A 21,730-nucleotide genomic window follows, 5' to 3' on the forward strand; every position below is an offset into this window, starting at 1 on the left:
AAGTAGCTACTCAGTCCGGATTTCCAATCTGGGTTACAGTTGATTGGACTAGAACACTACGTGTAGACACAGGCTTTGTTAGTTTTTTGGTAGCTTCTCTACAACCCAGCAACAAAGGCTGCAGCATCCTATCACACTGCTTGAACTGATGCCACAGAAATTGAAATGGATGTGAGAGATGAACTCTGATTTGGACACCTTCCAGATGAAAGCACTTGGCCCAAACTGAAGTCAGACGATGCCTGCTTAACGGATTGCTTTTAAAAAGCAAAGCCTATATTCATCGTTTTCCCATTCAACCAAGAAAACATTCCTTATCTAAAAAGAGGAGATTCCTTTGTCTAGGAGCAAAAAATCAGATTTAGATGGTTCCGCAGATTGGCAATGAATAACGTCAGGCCTCCTAGCAACATTCTTCAGCACCCTTCACATGCAGACTTGGCTCTGTATTTCAACTGCCTACTGTACGTGGCAGTCATATACTTCAGGATATGACTGTATATGGAGTCCGTGTCTGGCAGCCCTGCACAGTATGTGGTCTGAATCACTCATTACTCTCAAGTCATCAGATTTGGGGCAGCGAGTCAAGCAATGTGAACACAGCTCATGGGCATGCAATCAGAAAAGGAAAACGTTATCCTTTGTGTTCAACTCTTGAACAGTTGCATCATTTCCTTAATGAACAGTGAACCGAGATGTAAGCCTTCAAAAAAGCCCTTAGAAAATCTTTGGGAGCTTTTATTCCCAAGCTTTCTCTAGCCAGACACCATGGGATGTTCTTTTACGGTCTGAAAATACCCCTCTCTTGCTTTCATAAACACTTTTTTCTATCTGTTTAAGTATAAAAGATACAAAAGTGGTTTCTAAGGTCTTTGTTAAAATGTAATTATTTACACTGCGCCTTGGCAAAAGCAGCCTGCTAGAGAGAATTCAGCCAGTTAGCAAAAAGCTTCAGTTTAGGGAAAGGGGTGGTGTTTCCCCTCATTAATCTCAAGTAAAAAATGTTTTCTACAGCATGATGCCTCTGACAGCAAGTTTGTATGGTTCTGTCCCTGAATGTTCCTTGACTGCTTTCTTCTTTAATAAAGGCTGTATACTATGTGTCAAACTTCTGACTTATTTTTACAGCATTACAAACGCGATGCATTTTGTACAAAAGATGAGTTTTAATACAGCACAACTACCTGAAGACCGTACTTCCTAAGAATGCGTAAGAAGCTGCAAGTATATAAATGTCCTCTTCTGTATTTTCAGGTACTTAATTGATAAAATCACTCACAGTAAAACACCAACTGGAAAATTTTTTTTTAGTTTTTGCATATGAATGATTTTTTTTTTATACAGCCAGCCAGTAAGCACAAACTACCGTACAGTCTGTTATCCATCGGCCCTCACAGACGCTGTGTGGTTTCTTTCTGAGGATATTCCTTCTCCATCGCACAGGAGGCCTTCTCTGTACTTCGGAACGGCACCAGCTGCATGGTGTTAGCACAAGCACTCGGGGTGGGGAACACCAAAGCGCTTCACACCCACGCAAGTCCAGTGATATCGGAAGGCCAAAGTGGAAGGCTCGTCTATACTGGCAAAAATGCATCTATGCAATCAGTAGCCGTAGTAGTAGTACACCTATAAAGCTATAAAATTAATATAGGCGTGCATGTGTACAAGCACACCCGAAAACAGATACTCAGCAATTTATCAGCATGATCTAAAAAAAAAATAATAAATTAAAAAAATGGTATGTCTCAATCCCCACCTTCATTACGGGGGGGTGTCACTTCGCAGACACCTGCTGCGACTCTGACTTGACTGCTCAACCTACACATACACATGCGGCCCGCGGCGCTACCCCCTACCGCCGCCGCCGCTCCCGGCGCCTCCCGTGACGTCCCTTCCGCCGCCGGGGCGCCCGCCTTCCGCCCGGGAAGCCCGAGTGCTTCCGCCTGCGCGTTTCCAGGGCGACGCGGCGCCTCGGTGCCCGTGAGTACCGGCCGCCGCCCGCGGGGGAGGCCTGGGGGTGCTTCGCCCTCCGCCCCGGGGGGTCTCGCTGCCTCCCGTGCTCCCGTTACCAACCGCGCGTCCCCGGGGAGGGGCTGCGGGGCGCGGGGCGGCCCCCGGCAGGCGAAGGACGGGTCGCGCCCCGTCCCGGCAGCGCGGCGCGGCTCCTCGGGCGGCCGTGCTAAGTGGGGAGGTAGCGGGGGGCCTGCTCGTCTGGGGGGCCCGCAGCCCCGGAGCGGGCCGGCGGGGCCGTGGGGGCCGGCCTGCGGGGTCCCGGGACACCGCCTGTGCCCTGGCCCCTCCCGGCCTGCGGGGCGGGTGAGCGGCGCCTCGGGCCGTGCCCGGCGGCGGAGGGAGGAGCGCTGGGCAGGTGCTGGGCCCGGAGCTCGGGAGCGGGGACGCGATTTTCCGTGCTGGGGCCGGGCAAAAGAGCTTCTCGTGTCCCCTTACGACAGGTGGGGGCAGGGGCCCTCCTGGTGGGCGCTGTGAGGGGAGGGGTGCGAGAAGCACCCCCTGTTCAGCTGCCCGGGACTGGTGTCCAAACCAAAGGGTGATGCACTGAGCAATCTTCTCATCAGTCGAACAGTTTTATCTTGGATAGGGCCACGTAGGGGAAAAAGGGATGTTATAACCACCGTATGGAAGTTGTTATGATACACTCAAACAAGTACTTAATCATTCATCTTAACTTCTTTGTGCAGCTTGACTCAGTGGGACCAGTTAATGTCAAGGGATGTCAACTCCCCCTCTCGCTGGGGCAGGAATGCCGCCTGGTGCCTTCTCAGGGGCACAGGCTCAAGCAGCTCGGGAGGTAAATACAGCTTCACTCTGTCGTATTGGCCAAGAGACTGTGCAGGATATTGTGTTTCGAACGATGGAAATCTTCCAGTTACTGAGGAACATGCAGGTGAGAAATAACTTCTTTTTATGGTCCTCAACTTGCCATGTTTTTGCCAATATATATATGGGCACGGGAGATATAGGAGCTTAGGACATTTAAATACATAACTTGATCAAACAGCTTTGAAAAGAGGGATTGACTGGAGAAGTGAATACTACTCTTAATATGTTTGATTGCTCCTGTATATTAAGTGAAGATGGGAAAAATTAAAGAATGCTGATTTGTTATTGCCCCCACAATAAATATACTCTAAATACACTTAGTATCTGTGTTTTCCTTTATGAATAGTGAGGTCTGTTTAAATGCTGGTTGTGTTTCTCTGGTTTTGATAACATCTGGGTCATAATTTCAGAGAAATTTTCATTGATCTTTTCCTTATATATTTTCAGTCTAGGACTTTTTGACATTTGTTTTTGTTAATAAAGCAGACATAATCCTTATTTGTGTCTACTTACTGAGAAAACGTACAAACTTTTGTTGTGTTTCTCTGTTGAGAGCAGAAAAAAAATCATCACTTCCATTTCCTCTGTGTTTTCATGGCTCTGACAGTTTCCTTCTGTAGTTATCTTAGGTGTGTGTACATATACATATATATATATATACACACACACACACACACACACACACATATATATATATGTAGTTAGAGTTTGCCAACTCTTAAGTGTTTTCACGCTGAGTGAATTCACTTTGTGTCTGAAGTGTGACCTGCGGTTGAGACACAAAGTCTGGAAGTATAATACTCAGATAACAACAGAACCATGCTTAAGCACTTTGAAGACATTCACTGAAAAGAGTTACAGAAGGATTGAGAATGACTAAAGCGTAGAATACATGAAGCTGTTTGACAGAAGTGATTTGGCACATCAGATGAGCAGATAAAATACAGAATTTTGCTGATAAAAAAGATAGAATTTTCAGTGATTTCTGTGGGGATAGTGTGATTGTCTTATTTTTAAATGTACACACACCCCCGTCTGATTTATTTTAGTTAATTTATTTTGTGTGACAGAAACTTGAACATAATATTCTTAATGTTTTGGGGTTTTGGTTCTCTTAAGTTACCGAATGGTGTTACTTACCATACTGGAACGTATCAAGACAGACTGGGAAAGCTGCAGGAACATCTCCGTCAGCTATCAATACTCTTCAGAAAACTGAGATTAGTTTATGACAAATGCAATGAAAACTGTGCTGGGCTTGATCCTGTTCCCATAGAAGTAAGTATCTTTATTCATATATAAATTACAAATCAGAATAACTGAACTCTCCTTAGCATATCATCCACTCTCCTGAGTTGTCAGAGACTGATAACAAGTTTTAAATGAAACTAGAATTATTTGGTGAGCTTCATTCTGTTTATTATGTGGAGCTGGTTGAAAGATTTTGAAATTTTCGCACTAATATCAACAATTCTTACCAGCTGGGAGGGATCCAGTTTTGAAATCAAACTTCATCTAAAATTTTAGCCTTTTTCCTGAGGCTTCTTGGCACATTCACCGATTTGTTTCCCCTAGGGAAAAAAGGGTCAGGGCAAGTTTTTTTTAAAAAAGCAGTTACAGTGGGTAAAAGTCTGCTTTAAGCTCTCACCTTCCAGCCTGGCTCCCTGTGAGTAATAAGCATTATTCTGTTGCTCTGGCCACCAGTCTGTGCCTCCATGGTTCCCTCAGTCAGCTACTCTTAACCTGCTTAGCCAGGATGAACCAAACCTGAACATGCAGTGGTGATGGAAAAGTTAGCGGTGTAAGACTTCCAGGAGGGAGGATCGTCCAAAGTTTTTGCCTAATAAAAATGCTATTCCTAGTAAAGGCAAAAGTTCATTTTCCCCCCACATAAGCTGTTTCTAATTCCTAGTAATACCCTTAAAGCCTGTTTTGTGTTATGATTTGAGTTATTACTGTTCTATATTAACCAGAACTATGAAGTTCTTTAAATACTGCCTCCGAGGCAACTCCATTAATGAACTTCTGATTGTCCATTGAGTTTTAATAATATAAGCATTATCTTTTGTATTTGAGTCTCTTCACTGAGTAGTTGAAAATAAAGAAATTAAGAAGTCCATTCTGTATAGTCGGTTCTAAACTACTAATCTACTTCTGACAGCAGTCACTGCCATGTATTTCAGAGAAAGGTACCTGGAAACCTTACAGCAAGCAAGGGAGTAAGAGAACTTTCCCTTTAAAAAAAATAAAACTTTTTGCATGGTTTGTTGAGTTGTATGCAGTAGTTGAATACTTGTGTCCCCTTTAAAAGCTTTTGATGTGTCTTGTTTTCCCATAGGGTTGGGATGAGGTAGCGTTGGTAGTTTGGTTTTTTTTTTTCTTTTTTCTCTTTTCACAGTTTTTTTCCTGTTATCAGGATGAAAAAAGAATTTCCATAGAGAAAGGAGTAGTCACTTTAAGCTTTTTTTTTTTTAACTCAGTGTCTCACTGATACCTAAAGGACAGCATAATTTTGTATCGATAGTTGGAATTCTTTTTCTTTCATTTACTTAGTCTTTTCTTCTCTGAAGTTAATAGAATGCCTGCCTTCTCATGTTTTATTGGTTAGAGTGAATGAGAGTGGCACACCATTCCTTTTGGATCAGTTATCTTAAATTCTTATTTCAGCTTTTCAGGAATATTCTCAGACATTTAATGACTGAACATTCTAACCATATCTTTAATGAATATCAATTATTATTTTTACACAGTCAAGAGAAGTCAGTATCTACTAAAATTCCCTAGCCTATCATTATTGATACAAATGTTTTCATATTTTTTCGTTAATGTGTACTAGCAATGTAATAGGTATTCTTACCAATTTTCTGTTAAGCAACGTATCAAGGCATGAGATAATTGTGAAGCAGATCTGGCTACAGAGTTCTCTAACTGATTGAATTTCCTACTTCATTTATGTGTTAGGTTTAGTTCTTTGCTTTTTTTTTTTTTTTTCTACTAGCTTTTCTGAAAGATGGGAGGTTTTAAAAGGAAATGTTCTGCTTTGAGTGGTACTTGATTTTTCCATCAGAGAGGAGTTCTTTCCAAGAGTATTTAGCAGCCACACTACTGCGTCTTTATGGTATGCAAATGTAATAAGTTGTTAACCTTTACTATGTTTTCATGGCAGAGTTTAGTGTGGTAGGTTTTGTCCATTTTGATAAGCTTAATAAGAATGACCTATGGAAGTTTTCGTATAGAAGGAAATTAAATTTTCAGGGGGTTAAAGCGAAGTAAGTTTTCCATCAAAATGCTGAAGAATGCTGCTGCATGCTTTATAAGATCATACCCCAAGCTAAGTAACAAGTTAACATGCATTCGATGAACAACTTGCTCCAAGACTTTTAATGTCTTCTTGCTCAATTACATCAATTACTATATGCTCATTTGTCTGTAACGTGTATGTGAACAAGTATGTAATTTTGCTGTCAGCTTTAGCTTTTCTCAGTTCGGACAGAAAAATCTACAACAGACTATTGTAGACTTTCTGGATACACGTTATGTATAAAATGCTACAGCTTATAATTATTTTTTAATAAGATGCTAGTAGCTTGGGAATATGCTGACACAGAAGCATATATTTGTTTTGTATGTAGTATTACTGAAGCTTTTTAATTTTTTTTTTTTTAGGAAGGGAACATGCATTAGTATTCCTTTAGAAATTCTTTATCAAAGATTTTTGGTTTTGTAGAAGCTTACAGGGAAGGAGTACCCTATGATCTTTTCCAACAAAAACAAATCTATGATTCCCACTGTGATCTCCTCAGGGACACAGAAATTCTTACGGAAAAACTCCTATTAGGTAACTGTGGGCCTGATCATAAGAAGAGCCAATCAGAGGCTCACTACCATGGTCATAATTAGGGTATTAACCAAGTAGCTATATAAAGCCAGTCATAATTGTGTTTCACATATCACTGAAATACTTTATAATAATAACTTCATGTTTGTGGTATTTCACAGTGTGGAATAGTAAATTTTAAAATCACAATCTGCAGAATTCAAGAATACAAGGATTATCTATGATAAACATCTTATAATGTAAAGACCGGGTTCTGCCCACAGTTGTGAAATTGCTTAGGTCTGGGCATGGTAATATGTGGGGTTGTGTCTTTTTGAAGCACACCGTTTTCCTGGAGAACTGACTGAGATCATTCCAAGGTCTTTGGGTTGAGGTGACAAAGTAATCTTGTCTCCACTTCCTCTTGGGAAGTTTGAACCTTTGGAGAAAATGGTAGCACCTTACGTATCTCCTCGTTTTGTTTTCTTTTTTTTTTTTTCCCCCCTTTTATTCCCTGCCCCAAGCTAATGTTTCTTGTCTTCACAGCAACTTATTCCATATGTTGAAGAGGACAGCTCCAAGCATGATGATCGTGGTGCTGCAAGTCAGCTCCGTTTTGCTAGTGAAGAGAGAAGGGAAATCATGGAAGTAAATAAGGTAACAAAGTTGAAATTTATTTGCCTAAAACTGAGAATGTCACTTTGTCATTACAAAGCTTAAATTTCTAGATTGCTGTACAAAATGCAGTATGTGTGATGACTACCATCATACTTGGTAATAAATTCTTCTCGCATGTAACTATTTCAGAGTTTTAGTAAGCAGGGTCTTTTTAGCTGTACCTCTGGTACAGTAGAGTTTACGTTTCCTGACAATTTAAACTTGTTCCTCTTTTTAAACCAACACATATTCTTCTGAATATGGTGTATTATGTTTATGCTTAACCCACTAGATACTGGCAGCACAGGTTGAGGTAAGGTGCCTGTTGGAGCTTACTTCTCTTCAAAACTTACCTTCAGGGTGTTAAAAAAATGGATATTCAACATCAAATTTGTAAATATTATTGCAGTAATGTGAGTTGGTAAGGGATTTTCAGAGCTACCTTCTATTTTGACAGTTTGAGGAAGACCGTTCCATTTGTTAAGTGTAGCATTTAGCGAATCTTGACACATTCAGAAAAAATATACTATGTATGATAAAGGTGCTGTTAAATTTTCAGTTTGAGTGGCAGTATGCAATTGAGTACAATTACTAAAGATGGATTCAAATTTTAAAATAAATGTGCTGTAGTAAATGCTAATATAAAGAGATTAAAAATATGTAGTTTTACCAGACCACAGTTTTGAATATTGTTTCTTCAATCTGTAAAGTGCAAAGATAGGATTAATTAAATATTTCTGTTGCTGTAATTTCTGTAAGTGCTTAGCAAAAAGGAGGCATGATCTACAAAAATAACTGAACAAAGGAAATAAATGAGTAAAATATTTCTTAATGGAGAGAATAATTGGTGGCTTTTCAGCTTTTAAATACTTGCGATATTTTAGTTTGTCTTCAACAATCAGGTGTACTGAATTTTTCGTAACCCATTTATTTAGAAAAATGCATATTTTACAGGAGAAAATTAAGACTTTGTGAATTTAGAAAAAAGCACTTGCCAGCTTTCCTGTTATGTTCTTTCTGTTCAGTGCTGATGTGGCACGGTTGTATATATTATATGTAATGCTATACTGTGAATTTATGCACATTTATTTCCAGTCTTTAAGTGTTAATAAGCTTAACTGTCCGTATTTGCTGTGTTTTTAATAGTTCTATGACGTGTTTTTGCCCTTGTTGTTGTACTAGTATGCTAATATGTTTTTAAACATCCTTGGTGTGATCTTGTGAGAAGAATTTCATAAATGTTTATGATGAGTTCTGAACCTTAAAAAGGTTGATGGTGTTACAGGAACATTGGTAGCAAACTGGTAATTAAGGATGTGTTAAAACCTTCACTTAAATCTGGTCTGAAATCCTGTATTTACACTTAAATGCCTAGAGCAAATTTCCAGATTTTCCACAGTAAATCTTCACAAGGTAGTTGAACTTTCTCTAGTATTCTGTGGACAAGTACTTAGTAACTGCTGCAAAAGAAATTTAAACTTCTTGTATCTGAAAAAATTCTGAAAAAATTTTTTTCTTTTGTTTCCCTCCAGCTGTATAAGCACACCCACTACCACTTTCAGAGTGCAAATTTTAATACATTGCAGGATAGGAAATGCTTTGGGTTTTATGACTAGAAATAAGTAAATCCTTATTTTTGCAAAGAAAAAAACCACAGATGAATTGGTCTAATTTTTGACAGTGGCTGCTGGGCTCAAAGAGCCCTCTATGGTTCTACAGCTTTTCAATCCTCTGTAGTATATAATGTCCGCCTCCCAACTTGGTTTTGCTTAATTTAGTTTAGCAAAATTTCAGTAATACAAAATGTTGACAAAAATGCTGTGACAGTGAAACCAACATGACAGATAAAGATTCTTGACCCACTATCTTTTCTTCCTTCAGCTGATTGTCCTTCTCTCACCTAGTCCTTTTTGCTGTGATAGGCAGTATTTTTTCAGTCTTGCATGTTACTGGTACCAAAAAAGCAGTATTGCGATAACCCAATACTTCGATGCTGTTGAGACATTTGAATTCTTAGACCTTTCATGGGTCTCTTAATTTCGCCCTTCTTGCTGTGATACCCAGCCAGTCTGACCTCTTCGGTGGCTCTGAATGTATGTGAAAAACACTAACTGCCCTGCCATGTGGAGCACAGCTGAAGCTAGTAGATCATATAAACCTTGTGGATCATATATTCTCACAGAAAAGCATCCCTCCTTCCAGAAGCCGCTGATTTCAATACACAGCAACTCTGCTTTGCTACCACAGTTGTCTGGGAAGGGAGCATCCTCAGTGGAGGAGTGGCACATCACGTACTTCCGATACTCACCATGTCACTCATGGGGCAGGAGAACCTGTTGATGTAGCAGAGTTCCCAAATACCAGTAGGCTTTGATGTCGGTTTACACTACAGTGACATCTTCTGGTCTTATTTATTTATTTATTCTGCTATATTACACTTATCTTCTAGGTCAGAAAGTTTAATGTGCTCACCTTGGTTAAGAAGTACTTACCCATTAATTTAAAACACAGATCAGTTCATGAGGTAATGAATTTATGTTCTAGCAATTCAGTAATGTTTAGCAATTGTAAGTTTAAGTGAAACCTATTAAGCTTAAAAACAAAAGGGATTTTTGCCAGCACTAAGAAGAGTGCACTCTTACTATGACATAACCAAACAAACCATTTATTGAGCACTGACTACTTCTACCTTCCATACCAAACAATCCTCTCCTGCAGTTCCAAAAAATGTTGCTTATTGCTTTTATCTCTATTTGTTTTCTGGGGTGGTACATTGTTGAGGTGGTAACTCTTTCTCTGGGATAAATAATTTACTGTTCCAGAATCAGTTTAGCATTTGCATTAGTCTACTAATACAAGTTCCAATACAGTTTCCACTGAACATAATTACTATTTGCAACACTTGGAAGCCATTACCAAAATTTACTCGCTTGTCTTCATGTTTTTTGAGTCTTTTAATATTCTGTCTACAGGCTTTTTACCCTCTAAATATAGCATCATCTGTAGTATTTTCAAGATGTCAGGCTCACCTTGGGCCCATGGTGACAGAACTTACAACAGAACATATAAAATCACAAACTGAGAACACTTTAATCTTGTGTTGCTGCCATATCAGCAGTTTTCTTTACCACTTGTTTTTAGAAATGGAGCAAGTACAGCTTTGGTTTTTCAGTTACTCTAGGTCTCATTTCAAATGAGGCACTTAGGAAAATCATCACATAATTAGCCACCTCAAGTCATTTGGGTGAAAATGAAACGATGTGAAATAGCATTAGGACGTTCCAGGTGACTCTTTAGAAAACAATCATGTTTGATATTCTTAATTAATCTTTGCTAACTGGTTAACAGTCATCTTGCTAAGAGAGGAAAAGGCAATCTACATGACAGGCTTTTAAGTTAAGCTGTTTAGTTTTAAGAGTTTAGCTCTGGGCTTTTTTGATAGCAGAAGCATTGTGCACTGCAGCTGGTGTTGTTTAGTGAAGTAGTCCTTAAAATGACAGCAATTTGCAATTAGTCTTTCTCTTTAGGGAAATTCACCTGAAAACTACTTTTGACAATGCTGAAAACCTAAATTCCTTTTAAACTGTTTTTCAAACTATTTGCAGGTATTTTTAATTTGTTTTCTATTTGTAGAGTCCTTTTTCACCTAAACTATGAATTTGCACCAAGGAACACTTTAACAAGAGGGGAAGAGTTTTTGATTTGGACACATTCTAAGCAAATTAATCTGCACTGGGAGCAGTTCTATCCTGTTTTGGGTACCAAAACTGGGTGTCTGCAATGATAGAATCATAGAGGAATTTAGGCTCAGTGGCAGGTCTGGAGATTATCTGATTCAACCCCCAGCTCAAAGCAGGGCCGATGAGCAAAGTTAGATCCAGTTGCTCAGGCCTATATCCAGTAGCTTTTTGAATTAACTGTAAGGATGGAAATGTCACCCTTTCTGAGCCCTTCTTAAATGTCAGCTTTCACTATGAAAGTTTTCCTTCTGTCACATTGGAATTTTCTTTGTTGTAACTCACGTCAGCTGCCCCTCATCCTTTTGCTGTGTACATTCAAGGGAAGTCCAGCTTTGTCTTTTCTATGATCTTCATCAGGTAACTGAAGACAGCATCATGATCCTGCCTTAGCCTTCTCTGCCTGAGACCGAACAAATACAGCTTTAATCATCTTGGTGGCCTTCCACTAGACGTTCTCTAGTATGTTAGTGTTTTCTATTGAGCCTCAAATTGGACAATCGTTCTCCAGAGCCAAATAGAGGAGAATAATAATTTCACTTGACCTGATAGGCATGCTCTTACTAATATAGCACAATGTGCAGTTTGTCTTCATTGTTGGAAAAAGGTCCACTGCTGACTCACATTCAACTTGTCAGAAAGTTTCAAAAAGGATCTCAGGTCCTTTTCTGCAAATCTGCTTTCTGTTCAGTCAGCCCTCTGCTTGTGCTGTTGTGTGAGTTTATTCTGGTTTCAGTTGTAGGATGTTGCTTTAATTGAAGTTCCTGGGATAGGTTTTGGCCTGCCTTTCCCACCTGTTGAGGCCCCTCTGAGTTGGACATCCTACCACTGAGTATATTGACCACTTCCCCCCATTTGATAATGTCAACAAATTTGATACTTCGATACAGTGAATAGGTCATTGAGTATGGATAAGTCATTAATGAGGATATTAAGAATATTGAGCTGAGAAACATCAAGAGTGACCAGCTGCCACTTGGTCTTGATGCTGATGATCACAACATTTAGAACCCAATAGTCTGGTCAGCTTTCCATCAACCCTGCAACTGTGTCAAAAGCCTGTGTCAAAAGCCTGACTAACATGAAAGTAAAGAAAATGCCCTGCTCTCCCCTTGGCCATAGAGCCAGTCATTTCTCGATAGAAGGCTGTCATGTCGGTCAAGCACAACACATCTTTGATAAATCAGAGATGACTGTTCCCAGTCACCTTATCATTCGTGTGTCTGGACATGACTTGCAGAAGGATTTGGTATATAGTCTTTCTGGGGTCAGGGGTTAGGCTGACCAGCCTGTAATTCCTATATCTTTCTGGATCCTGCTCCTTGCCTTTCTTGAAGATCAGTTGAGATGTTTCTTTTTTCATCAGGAGCCTCTTCCCATCTTCAATAGAAAATTATGTAGAGTGGTCTTATAATGTCATTAGCCAGCTCTCTCAGCACTCAGATGCATTTTATTCTACATAATGAAATAATTCCTTTCAGTTTCATATAACATGTTGCATGCAAAGTTTTCATGTTGCTTCCTGTATCAAAACAGTATCATGGTTACAAAGTTGAGAAATGTTAGGGAACACTGACTTAAAGCTGTCCATGCTACCCCAATTGTCCCCTTTTGTCCTTGTATAAATGCATATTATACAACCTTTATTACATTATCACATTCACATTTGGTTCCTCCTTCTCCCATCTCCTCCTCCTTTCTTTTCTGGAAGAGTCCTTGAGCTATTCTGCTTTTGTTGCAGATAAGCACTCTTTAGGTTGAATCAGTGTTACGATAAGTAAAATTATAAGAATCCTGGTTTATGTGTCGTGTAACTTGCATGAGGGTATTGAATAAGAACAGAATTTGGGAATGAGAAGGAGGGATTTAATGTGAGTAGGGAGAAAGTAACTGAAAGCTGCTCTTGAGAACTGGATTTTTATGCTTGTCTTTGCCACAAAATGTCTGTGGTGGTTGTTTATTCTTCCCCTTATGGCTTGTGATAGCTGTCCTTTCAATATGTGGGCAGCTATTAATTTGCGAAGTTTAGTGGTGGGTTTGAATCTTAGATATCTCTGAACAAAGTTGGTAGGCACTCTGGTTTTATCCCTAGTGTTCCTGTGACTTAGTTTGCCATCTGTAACTGAGGATCATGCATGTGTGATTTTCATGTTAAGAATGGGGATGTAACACTGAGGAGTCTGGTGGAGAAGCACCTTGAGGAACGGATAATGCCATTACAAGCTACATAGCATAGAGGATGCACAGTAAATAAGACCTCAGACTTCATTGTTGAATGGTATGTAAGTGGTATGAAGCAAACATCCATCTATTTTAATGAACGTGCTTTTTCTCTTTGAACAAAAGAGCAGTGGTTACGTGCAATTGCTGTCTGGTTCAGTGTGTGAAAAGTATTGAGTGTGCAGTGGAGCACAGGCTGTCACTGGTGCCTCTGCTTGTTTCAGGAACAAACAGTTATGTACGCAGAAGGAGCGGGTTTTCTTTCAGCTGTCAGGTGAGGAGGGAGGCAGAAAACTCAGAAAATCTCAGAGTAAGGGGTACAACAGTTATGCATGTGAAGGACATCAGGAAAACCTGTAGTTACTGAACAGTAAGTCTGTTAATGTTCAATTGCACAGCAGTTAATGTATTAGTGATGAATACTTTTTATCAATTTGAAAAAATATTATAAATAGATGGATGTGTGAATTTACTATGATAAAAGTTGTGCATTGGTATCAATTGAGTAGCCATAAGTTAGAACATCACCTGGCATTTTTCCTAAATTTTTTTTTCCTGCTGTGTGCATGTAATATTGTAAGTCCTTTGACTGTAAAACTGAAGGAGGAAAAAGGGATTTTCTACCTTCTTACTTCAGAGATTTCATTATGAAGGACTTACTTTAAAAAAGAACAGTATAAATTGCCAGGGCAGGCTTGAATTTTTCTTGCCTATCACAAGCATTGTGTTTCTGTAGAAATGTCTTGAGTGTCAACATAGGCAAGTACTCTGGATGGTTTTACAGGCATCGGTTGGAATGTAATCTTACTCTTCCACAGGATTTACACTATTACCTTTGCCTGAAGAAGGGACTTTTAACAAATGGATTGAATGCAGGATAATGACTCATAGTCATGTTTCGATTTTAAAATGTGAAAGATAGATGGGCTTAAGATGAGGAGAGAGATGGGAGCAGCATGCAAAGTAAAGTTCTTACACGTTTCTGATAGAAAGTTGTGGATTGGTCTAGACAGCACTGACTTCAAATGAAATGAAAGTGAACCAAAATGAGTTTAGGAAAAAAATTGCTTTCGGTCAAAGTTGAAGTTACTGTGTCCTACTGAACCCAAATCTGTATGAAACATGTCAAGTTCTTTATGGGACGTTCCTTGGAACACAGCTGTTTTCTGGATATATGTTATGGTTCTCCCACTCTGTTTCATTTATGCAGGTTTTGTACATGTTTTTGTAAATGTCCTACCTGACCTAAGCCTGCTAAGGTCTCTGTTACTGGAAGGTGCAGTCCTTGCTGACTCCATCATGCTGGTCATAGTACTTGCAGTGTCAGGCAAAATGGATAGTTAATCACATTGAAAATTAATATCACCAAAGACCCCTTAGGATTCGTTTTCAGTCAGAACATTTTTCTGACAAAGAGGGACTAACAGAAACATGCCTGTCACATCTAAGGTGAATTTAGGTCTCTTAAATTCATTATAAACTGCCTCATATAAGATAATTTTCCTGTGCTGTCATAAAACAGATAGTCAGAAACTGTAGCATATATGTAGGTTGAAGTACCTTTTCTTGTTTCATACAACTGTTAATCCTGAGAAGCAGTCCAGAGTTCAACCAAGTCATTTCAGTAAAAGGAGGAAAGAGTGGGAGACAACTTGCAAGCAATCTGTTCAAATGAAAATTTGTTGTTGCTGCAGAAGCTGCTTACAGAACTTGCCTGTTTCCCAAGAAGACCATTTCACTTACCTTTCCAAGGTTAGACCTGAGTTGAGATGTTCTTACTGGCTCAGCAAAATCTTAAGGAGAGGCCAGCACTCCCAGTGGTGCAGAACATATTAATTATGTAGTACTTTGTGGTGTGGACCACTGCCTGTCAAAGATTGGTAACAAAGATCACTATATGCATTTCAATTAGGAGACCATGCTCTCTGAAGTGGGTATTTTCCCCCTCTCTTTATTCTTTTTTCAGCCTAGCAATCCAGAGATAGTACTTAGATGTTTTTTCTGTCTCTAGAAAAAGTAGAATAGAAGAGCTAAGAAAATAGCTCTTCACTGAAGACAAGGATCTAAAATTTTCTTCAGATAAAGTAACAATCATATACTACTTGTCTTTACAGATGCTTTGAAAACAAATGAAATCCAATTTGAAGGTTCCCCTGTCTAGCATCAAGTAAAAATCAAGCAATTTACAGTTTCGTAACACTTGCACAAGAAATGAAAACAGTCTTACAGAAAGAGACTTCTGAGCGTAACTTATGTAAAGTTCACGTGAGCATACCTACATAACAGTATTAAACAGTAATATTAGACATGGGTGGAGAGAAAAGACAATCTGCATATCAGAGGTTAATGGTTCTTTTTATCTGTAACTTGAATAACCATCACTGACTGTTCAGCCTTCATTTCTATTGATGAAGGCTTAAAAAAAATTATGAAAAGGCATGCCCTCAATACCAGTGACTGGCAGCTTGCATTAAACTAGTAGCTTTGATGTAACATTCACTGATTTCTCTAAGATTGAATGTTGAGGATGGCAAACAAATGTATTTAAAAATGCCAAAGGTATGAATATGCTTGTTTATCTTATCCCTCTTGTGCTGTCTCAACCATCATGATCTTACATTATGAGCTTTTTTAGGGAGACACTTGCAATTCTGTCATCTGGATGCTGTGGTAACTACGTGCTTTTCAGTTTTTTCTTGTGTCTTGAGGAGCTGAATTTCTGCTGTATATTGTGAAGTCTTGGGTTAGCAAATGGAAAAGAAAGAAGCATTAGCTAAATGCACACGGTTATCTTTAAAATACTTTTTAGTCTGTCAACGGCTTGATTAGAAATTCTGAGTTAGTGCATGTGAACCGTCCTACATCTGTTTTTCCATCCTTCTCAGGAGTCTGGAATTGAGTGTTGTCTCTGCTTCGGGGAATGTGTCCACCAAAGTCTGTGTTCAGGAGTATTTCCCTTACTCAAAATACTATGCTCCCATGTAATGTAAGCCTAATTACCATATTACTTCAGACCATTTTTTCGGGTCTGAAGTGAACAGGCTTTCCTCTGGACTCCTTTCCCCGCTGACCAGCTAGACAAAAATGTTGGTGTGTTGTTGGCATCAAAACTCAGAAGACTGATTTTTAGGATATTGCTGCTTTTGTTGCTTGCTTTTGTCACTGTTCCAGTTACTTCGGTCATGTTACTGATCTGAGTCACTTTTTTAATGTATTGCCATTTGTGTAGTGCAAATAACAAAGTTATGTCAAACCTGAAACATTTTGAATAATTTGTCCTCTTTTGATGGTAGTAAGTCTTCCCTGTGCTTTCACCTTACTTGGAACTCTGGACTTGCCTAACGAATAAGTAGTTTGATCTCTTAATGTGAGAAGATGGACATCTTATCAAATCGGAAGGACATAGGTTGCTGCTAACAATACACAGTAACTTTAGTTTTTGACAGCTTTGATTTGAGCAGGAAAATTAATTAATTAGACAATAAGTACATGTATTATTCTGAAACATGGAAGATGAGGAAGATTGTGTAGCGTCTTAACACAGGGGTCCTCAAACTTTTTAACCAGGGGGCCAGCGCGCGTATGCAGTGGCAAGCAGTCATCTGCGGCTGCTTGGTTTCCCCCCCAACCCCAGCCAGGTGTGTGTGTGTCTGTAAATACTGGGGGCTGGATTGAGGACCCTGGGGTGCCATATCCGGCCCACGGGCTGTAGTTTGAGGACCCTTGTCTTAACACGCTGAACTTTCTTCTCTAAAGACATAGTCTTCTTCTGGTTATGCACCCAAATGAAAGTGAGCTTGCTATTCTGTTCCTTCAAATGCTTCTGCAGTTCACAAAAACAAATACATAATTGCAAAGCATACAGCGTGCTTGGGATTATCTGTTTCAAGATGGGACCCCTTAGCACATCAGGGTTGACCTGAAGGGCTGGATTGGCTTCACCTGTACCTTGTGCTTTGTTCAAATTTCTGCTGTTAATCCCTCATTTTTCTGTGCATCCAAGTTATACAACATGTATTCACATAAATTTACCTGTTCCCTGAATTCTTTCTTCCTACTTAGAGTGCTATATTTTGGACTTGGGAAAGAGAGGACCAATCCTCACAAGCCTCTGTTTTTTGAGGGGATCACTTTTTTGATAGAAAGACTGCTGTGAAAAGAAACACACACACAGAGCAATGGTCCATAATTTTTGAGGCTTTCTTGTATTTTTAGAGTGTGCTTTAAAGAGGATGTATTATCCTCCTAATACTGCTTACAGATAACTGAGAAAAAGATTGATCTAGCATTTGATAACACTGTAACTTTAGTTGAATTTCTGAGTGCACTATTTGAACCAATTTTTTTAAAAAAATCTTACAATAAACTCTTCCCACAGAAACTGAAACAGAAGAATCAGCAGCTGAAGCAGATCATGGATCAGTTACGGAATCTTATCTGGGACATAAATGCCATGTTGGCAATGCGGAACTGAACAAGGAAAATCAAACCTTGTAGCTGGAAAAGACACAAAATTGTTTGGATATACTTAATTTCTAAGAAATAACATGCTTTCCCACAACCCCATTGTAATAATGTTTTAAAACTCTTCAAGATTAAAATGTTAGGTTTTTTGTAATAATGTAAATGGTGTTGGCTGTGTTCTTATAGAAGATTCATCCTACAGGTTTTACCTGAGTGACTTGCTTAGCCTAAATATAATACAGGCTAAGTATCTTACAGTAATAATTTGCTTTGCTATGCAAATGGGGGTTTTTATAAGTGAAGTCTTTCTGGATTATTATTTTTTTTTATAATACAGTTAACACCATGTTAGAAATAAGTATTTTCATCTGATTCTGCAGTGCAAAACACCTCTACAGGCTGGAAAAGTTGCAATAAGGAAAAGTCACTCTAGTAAGCTGCAGGACTGAAATAAGTGATCACATATTACAATGCAGTGTTTGCCCATTGTGGGAATATATACTACAGGCTACTGTGCCATATAAGTTCATCTTATTCCATATTGTACCTCTGGATATGTGTTATATTAGATAAATTGGAGCAAAATTCAAAATGTGCATTAAATTACTCCTATATCCCTGTGGACATAGTTAAGTATTTTTTAAGTGAAGACTGCATACATTTATCCTCAACATAACCTTGTCCTGTAACTATGTGTTATAATTTCTTGAGTACTGCTGCAGCTATTGTATGGTGTAGTATTGCTGTAGCATTGTGTGTGGTTGGAATACTTTCGTTTTGTTTGCCAGAATGCACTGAATAAATGCCTCATTAATTTTTTCCCTATGACTCTCAGTCCTAAAAAACTTCAGAGTATGCAAGCAATTCATTATTTTGAGTTAATCATCGACCTTAATCTTTCTTTGTTCTACTTCTGGTATTCCTCGCAATTTTTATTAGCTCTGAAAGTAGTCTTAATAATTTCTGTTATCCACAGATGCTGCCAGTTGACTATGTGTACCTTTTTCCAGATGAAAGAATATGTAAAATAACACTGTTTCAGTACAAATCCGTAGGGCACTCTGCTGTTAGTATTTGTCAAGTTGAAAACTGACCATGCTCACGATCTGCTTCTTGGGTATTACTTTTAACTTTCGTCCCATGCCCAGTCAGATTCCTTAATAGTTCTGTGTGAAAGATTTGCTCAGAACCTTCTGAAGAGTCCAGTTAAATGGTATCCTTTTAAAAGTTACCTTTTTTACAATATAGGGGTTTGATACTGAATGCTTATGGATTTGAGATACATGGTTTAAAAAATGTTACACTGGTTTTGTTGTTCTGTCAGTCTGTTTTATTTTGGTTTTTAATAATTTCAATCCATTTGTCTACTCCTTGAGGCAAAAATCACTGGTATGTAATAGATCTGATCACACCTGGTTAACAATGTATGACTTTCCCCTGAGTTAGGTACAATATAATGGTCTTGTATTACTCCTTTTGAAGGTTTTAAACCTTAACAGATGAAGGGATGCCCAATCTTATAATAGCAAATAAACAGAAAACATTAATTTTTATTAGTTTACACAGTGTTGAAAGTCATATGGAACTATGACAATACCTCAATATGAGTAGATGTCAAAACACCTTACAAATGAAGTTGGACTCTTTTCTGCCATGTTACAAATGGCTGGTTTACTCAGTGGTAAAGCTAGCAGCAGAACTGGTTGTTTCCCATTTAGATTGACCACTATGGCAGACTTGTTAGTTAGAAATAATGGTCTGTTTCTGCAGCTGTGAGAGAGATAACTTTTATTTGCAAAGCTTTTGAAAAAGGAGATGAAGACTACAAGTAGGGTTTTTCTTTTGTTGTTTGTTTGAAATGCAGGTGCATTTTTGTATTTGCAAGGTGTAGTGGCAGCTTTCTGTTTAGTGTATGTATAAGCATGGATCTAACCAAGAAGTATTTTAAGTGGATTTTGAAATGGCACCAACATCTTAATTGTGAGCGTAAAATTCTCGGTACTTACTATTTTGTTTTATTTTTGGAACAATTATAGAACATGGAGATTAGTCTAGACTTTGCTTTACTGCCTGTATATTATCTATGTAATCTTACTAAATGTCTTCAAAGTTTTTTGACTTTTTAATTGCATATAAACAGTACAAAAGTAACCTGAAATGTGAATAAGAGGGCAAATATTGCAAGTAGATAACTGACTGATACAATATTCAGCTTACTCTGTGCAGCTGCTAGCAGTAGCCAAGGTTTATTCTACAATTTTTCATCTGGGAGAGAGGAGAAAACGCTTCAAACCACTACCAGAGTAGATGGCGCAGTAGCTAAATTGCAAAGTGCAGAAACTGACAGAATTGTAAATTATCACAGTAAATACTGTCAAAACAGGAACTTTGCAAGATGTTGGACCAAAACCATACACTTTGACTTACACAGATGAAAGCAGGGGTAGTGAACATAATTCATATGCTACGAGATCCATGAATAAGTATAGGATTTAGCCGAGAAGATGACAGTTTTAAGAAAAGCGGCAATTCCTCAGCTGTGAAACACTTTTAGAGGAATTACTGGGCATCAGCATGTGCTGAAATTTAGTATTTTAGTTAATGCTAACAGAACTTTAACTGCTGGTTAATGCAATGGCACCAAATTAAGTATTTACAAATATGCAAAGCAGTACCAACAGAGATGTTTAAATGTTTCGTTTATATATCATTGACTATTTCTGTATTTATTATTAGGCAGAAGCTGGATAAAAATACAGACATTCCCAGCAGCTGATACCAGAACCTAGGATGGTTCCATTTTTGGAATATAAAAATATTTGAGGGGGTTTGGGTTCTCAGGGCTCTATTTTGCCTGGAAAGGACTTGAGGCAGTGGAGCTGGGATACTGAATACTTTGTAGCATGCTTGTGGGGGCACCCTAAGTTAACACCCGTTCTCAAAATGAAACCATTAATCCAACACCTTTGTGGACAATGTAACAGATGCTGAATGTTCACTGCAGTGTCACAACGCTGGAGATGCCTGCTACTCAGTATGCAAAGGTCCAAGGTTTTTTATATTGACAAGAGCGGGGAGCAGATTTATGCCATGTTCAGGAAAGACGCAAGGAGTTTACCTTTCCTCTTGTCACCCATAGAGGCAGCAAGGCTACATCATGAGTGCTGTAATAAACCGTGACCGTTTCTGTTGTCCTGAAGAAAAAAACCTGCTCCAATTATAGTATTTCTTACTGTTGGAGAAACTGGAACTTGTGCACAAGTGCTACTTAAATTAATCACTGTAAAGAATGGATTTAGGTGCAGTCGGACAAGGATTCTGGTCTCATAGGAAGCAAGATTTCATCGGTGTGCAAGATGGCTACACAAGCCAAAAAGACCGCAGCTGAAGAATGACTGACAACTGCTGTGGAAAACAGTAAACTGGAGATGTAGATCCGAAGGTCTGAAATCAAAAACAAGATGCAATGACACCCAAGGACGCTGTGAGTCAACTGAGGTTTAGAGAGGATGGATTAGTTTAATTACTTCTTGCTAACAAAGGACATGGGGAATTATAAAGGAATTACAAATACATCAGTGCAGAAAAAAAATATTTGGGGAAGAAGATGAGTAGTTTGCTCACTTCCCTTATTTAATAGTAAAGAAGACTGATATGGTGGAGCATCAGGGCTTTAAAAGGACATTTTTTGCTGAGATGGAAGGTTACTGTATACATAAAATAACAAGCTGGCTGATATGTATTGCAGGTTACTAATGAAAGTGACAAAAATATGTACCAATGCCAGGTTTTGCGTAAGAAAATGTAAATGGGTAGCTGGAACATAAGAGGTAAATAAATGCAATATAGTGAAACTTTTGGCTTGTTAAATCTAACTTCTGTGTATATTTTAAGGATTTTTCTTACTGGCATTGCACAAGGGATGCATTCTAGCATCTGTTACACTACACAACAAATAACACTACTAAAAGCCAGGAATAGTGTTTGTGTAGAT

At 38.7% G+C, this 21,730-nt stretch overlaps 1 protein-coding gene across 2 annotated transcripts; it reads left to right on the forward strand.

Moving 5' to 3' along the window:
• The first annotated feature begins 1,896 nt into the window (after nt 1–1,896).
• Nucleotides 1,897–19,920, forward strand: MED30 (mediator complex subunit 30). 2 transcript variants are annotated; one of them, XM_040587302.1, is made up of 5 exons: nt 1,897–1,980; nt 2,700–2,905; nt 3,961–4,119; nt 7,205–7,315; nt 17,651–19,920. In XM_040587302.1, exons 2-5 carry the CDS (start codon nt 2,732–2,734, stop codon nt 17,744–17,746), a joined length of 540 nt encoding a protein of 179 aa, XP_040443236.1. In that variant the 5' UTR covers nt 1,897–1,980; nt 2,700–2,731; the 3' UTR covers nt 17,747–19,920. The 2 variants fall into 2 exon arrangements, with proteins under 2 accessions (XP_040443236.1, XP_040443235.1); XM_040587301.1 differs by lacking the exon at nt 1,897–1,980 and adding an exon at nt 2,330–2,453.
• Nucleotides 19,921–21,730: the final 1,810 nt, after the last annotated feature.

This window comes from Falco naumanni, chromosome 3 (genome assembly GCF_017639655.2).
Source record: "Falco naumanni isolate bFalNau1 chromosome 3, bFalNau1.pat, whole genome shotgun sequence".
Taxonomy (NCBI): domain Eukaryota; kingdom Metazoa; phylum Chordata; class Aves; order Falconiformes; family Falconidae; genus Falco; species Falco naumanni.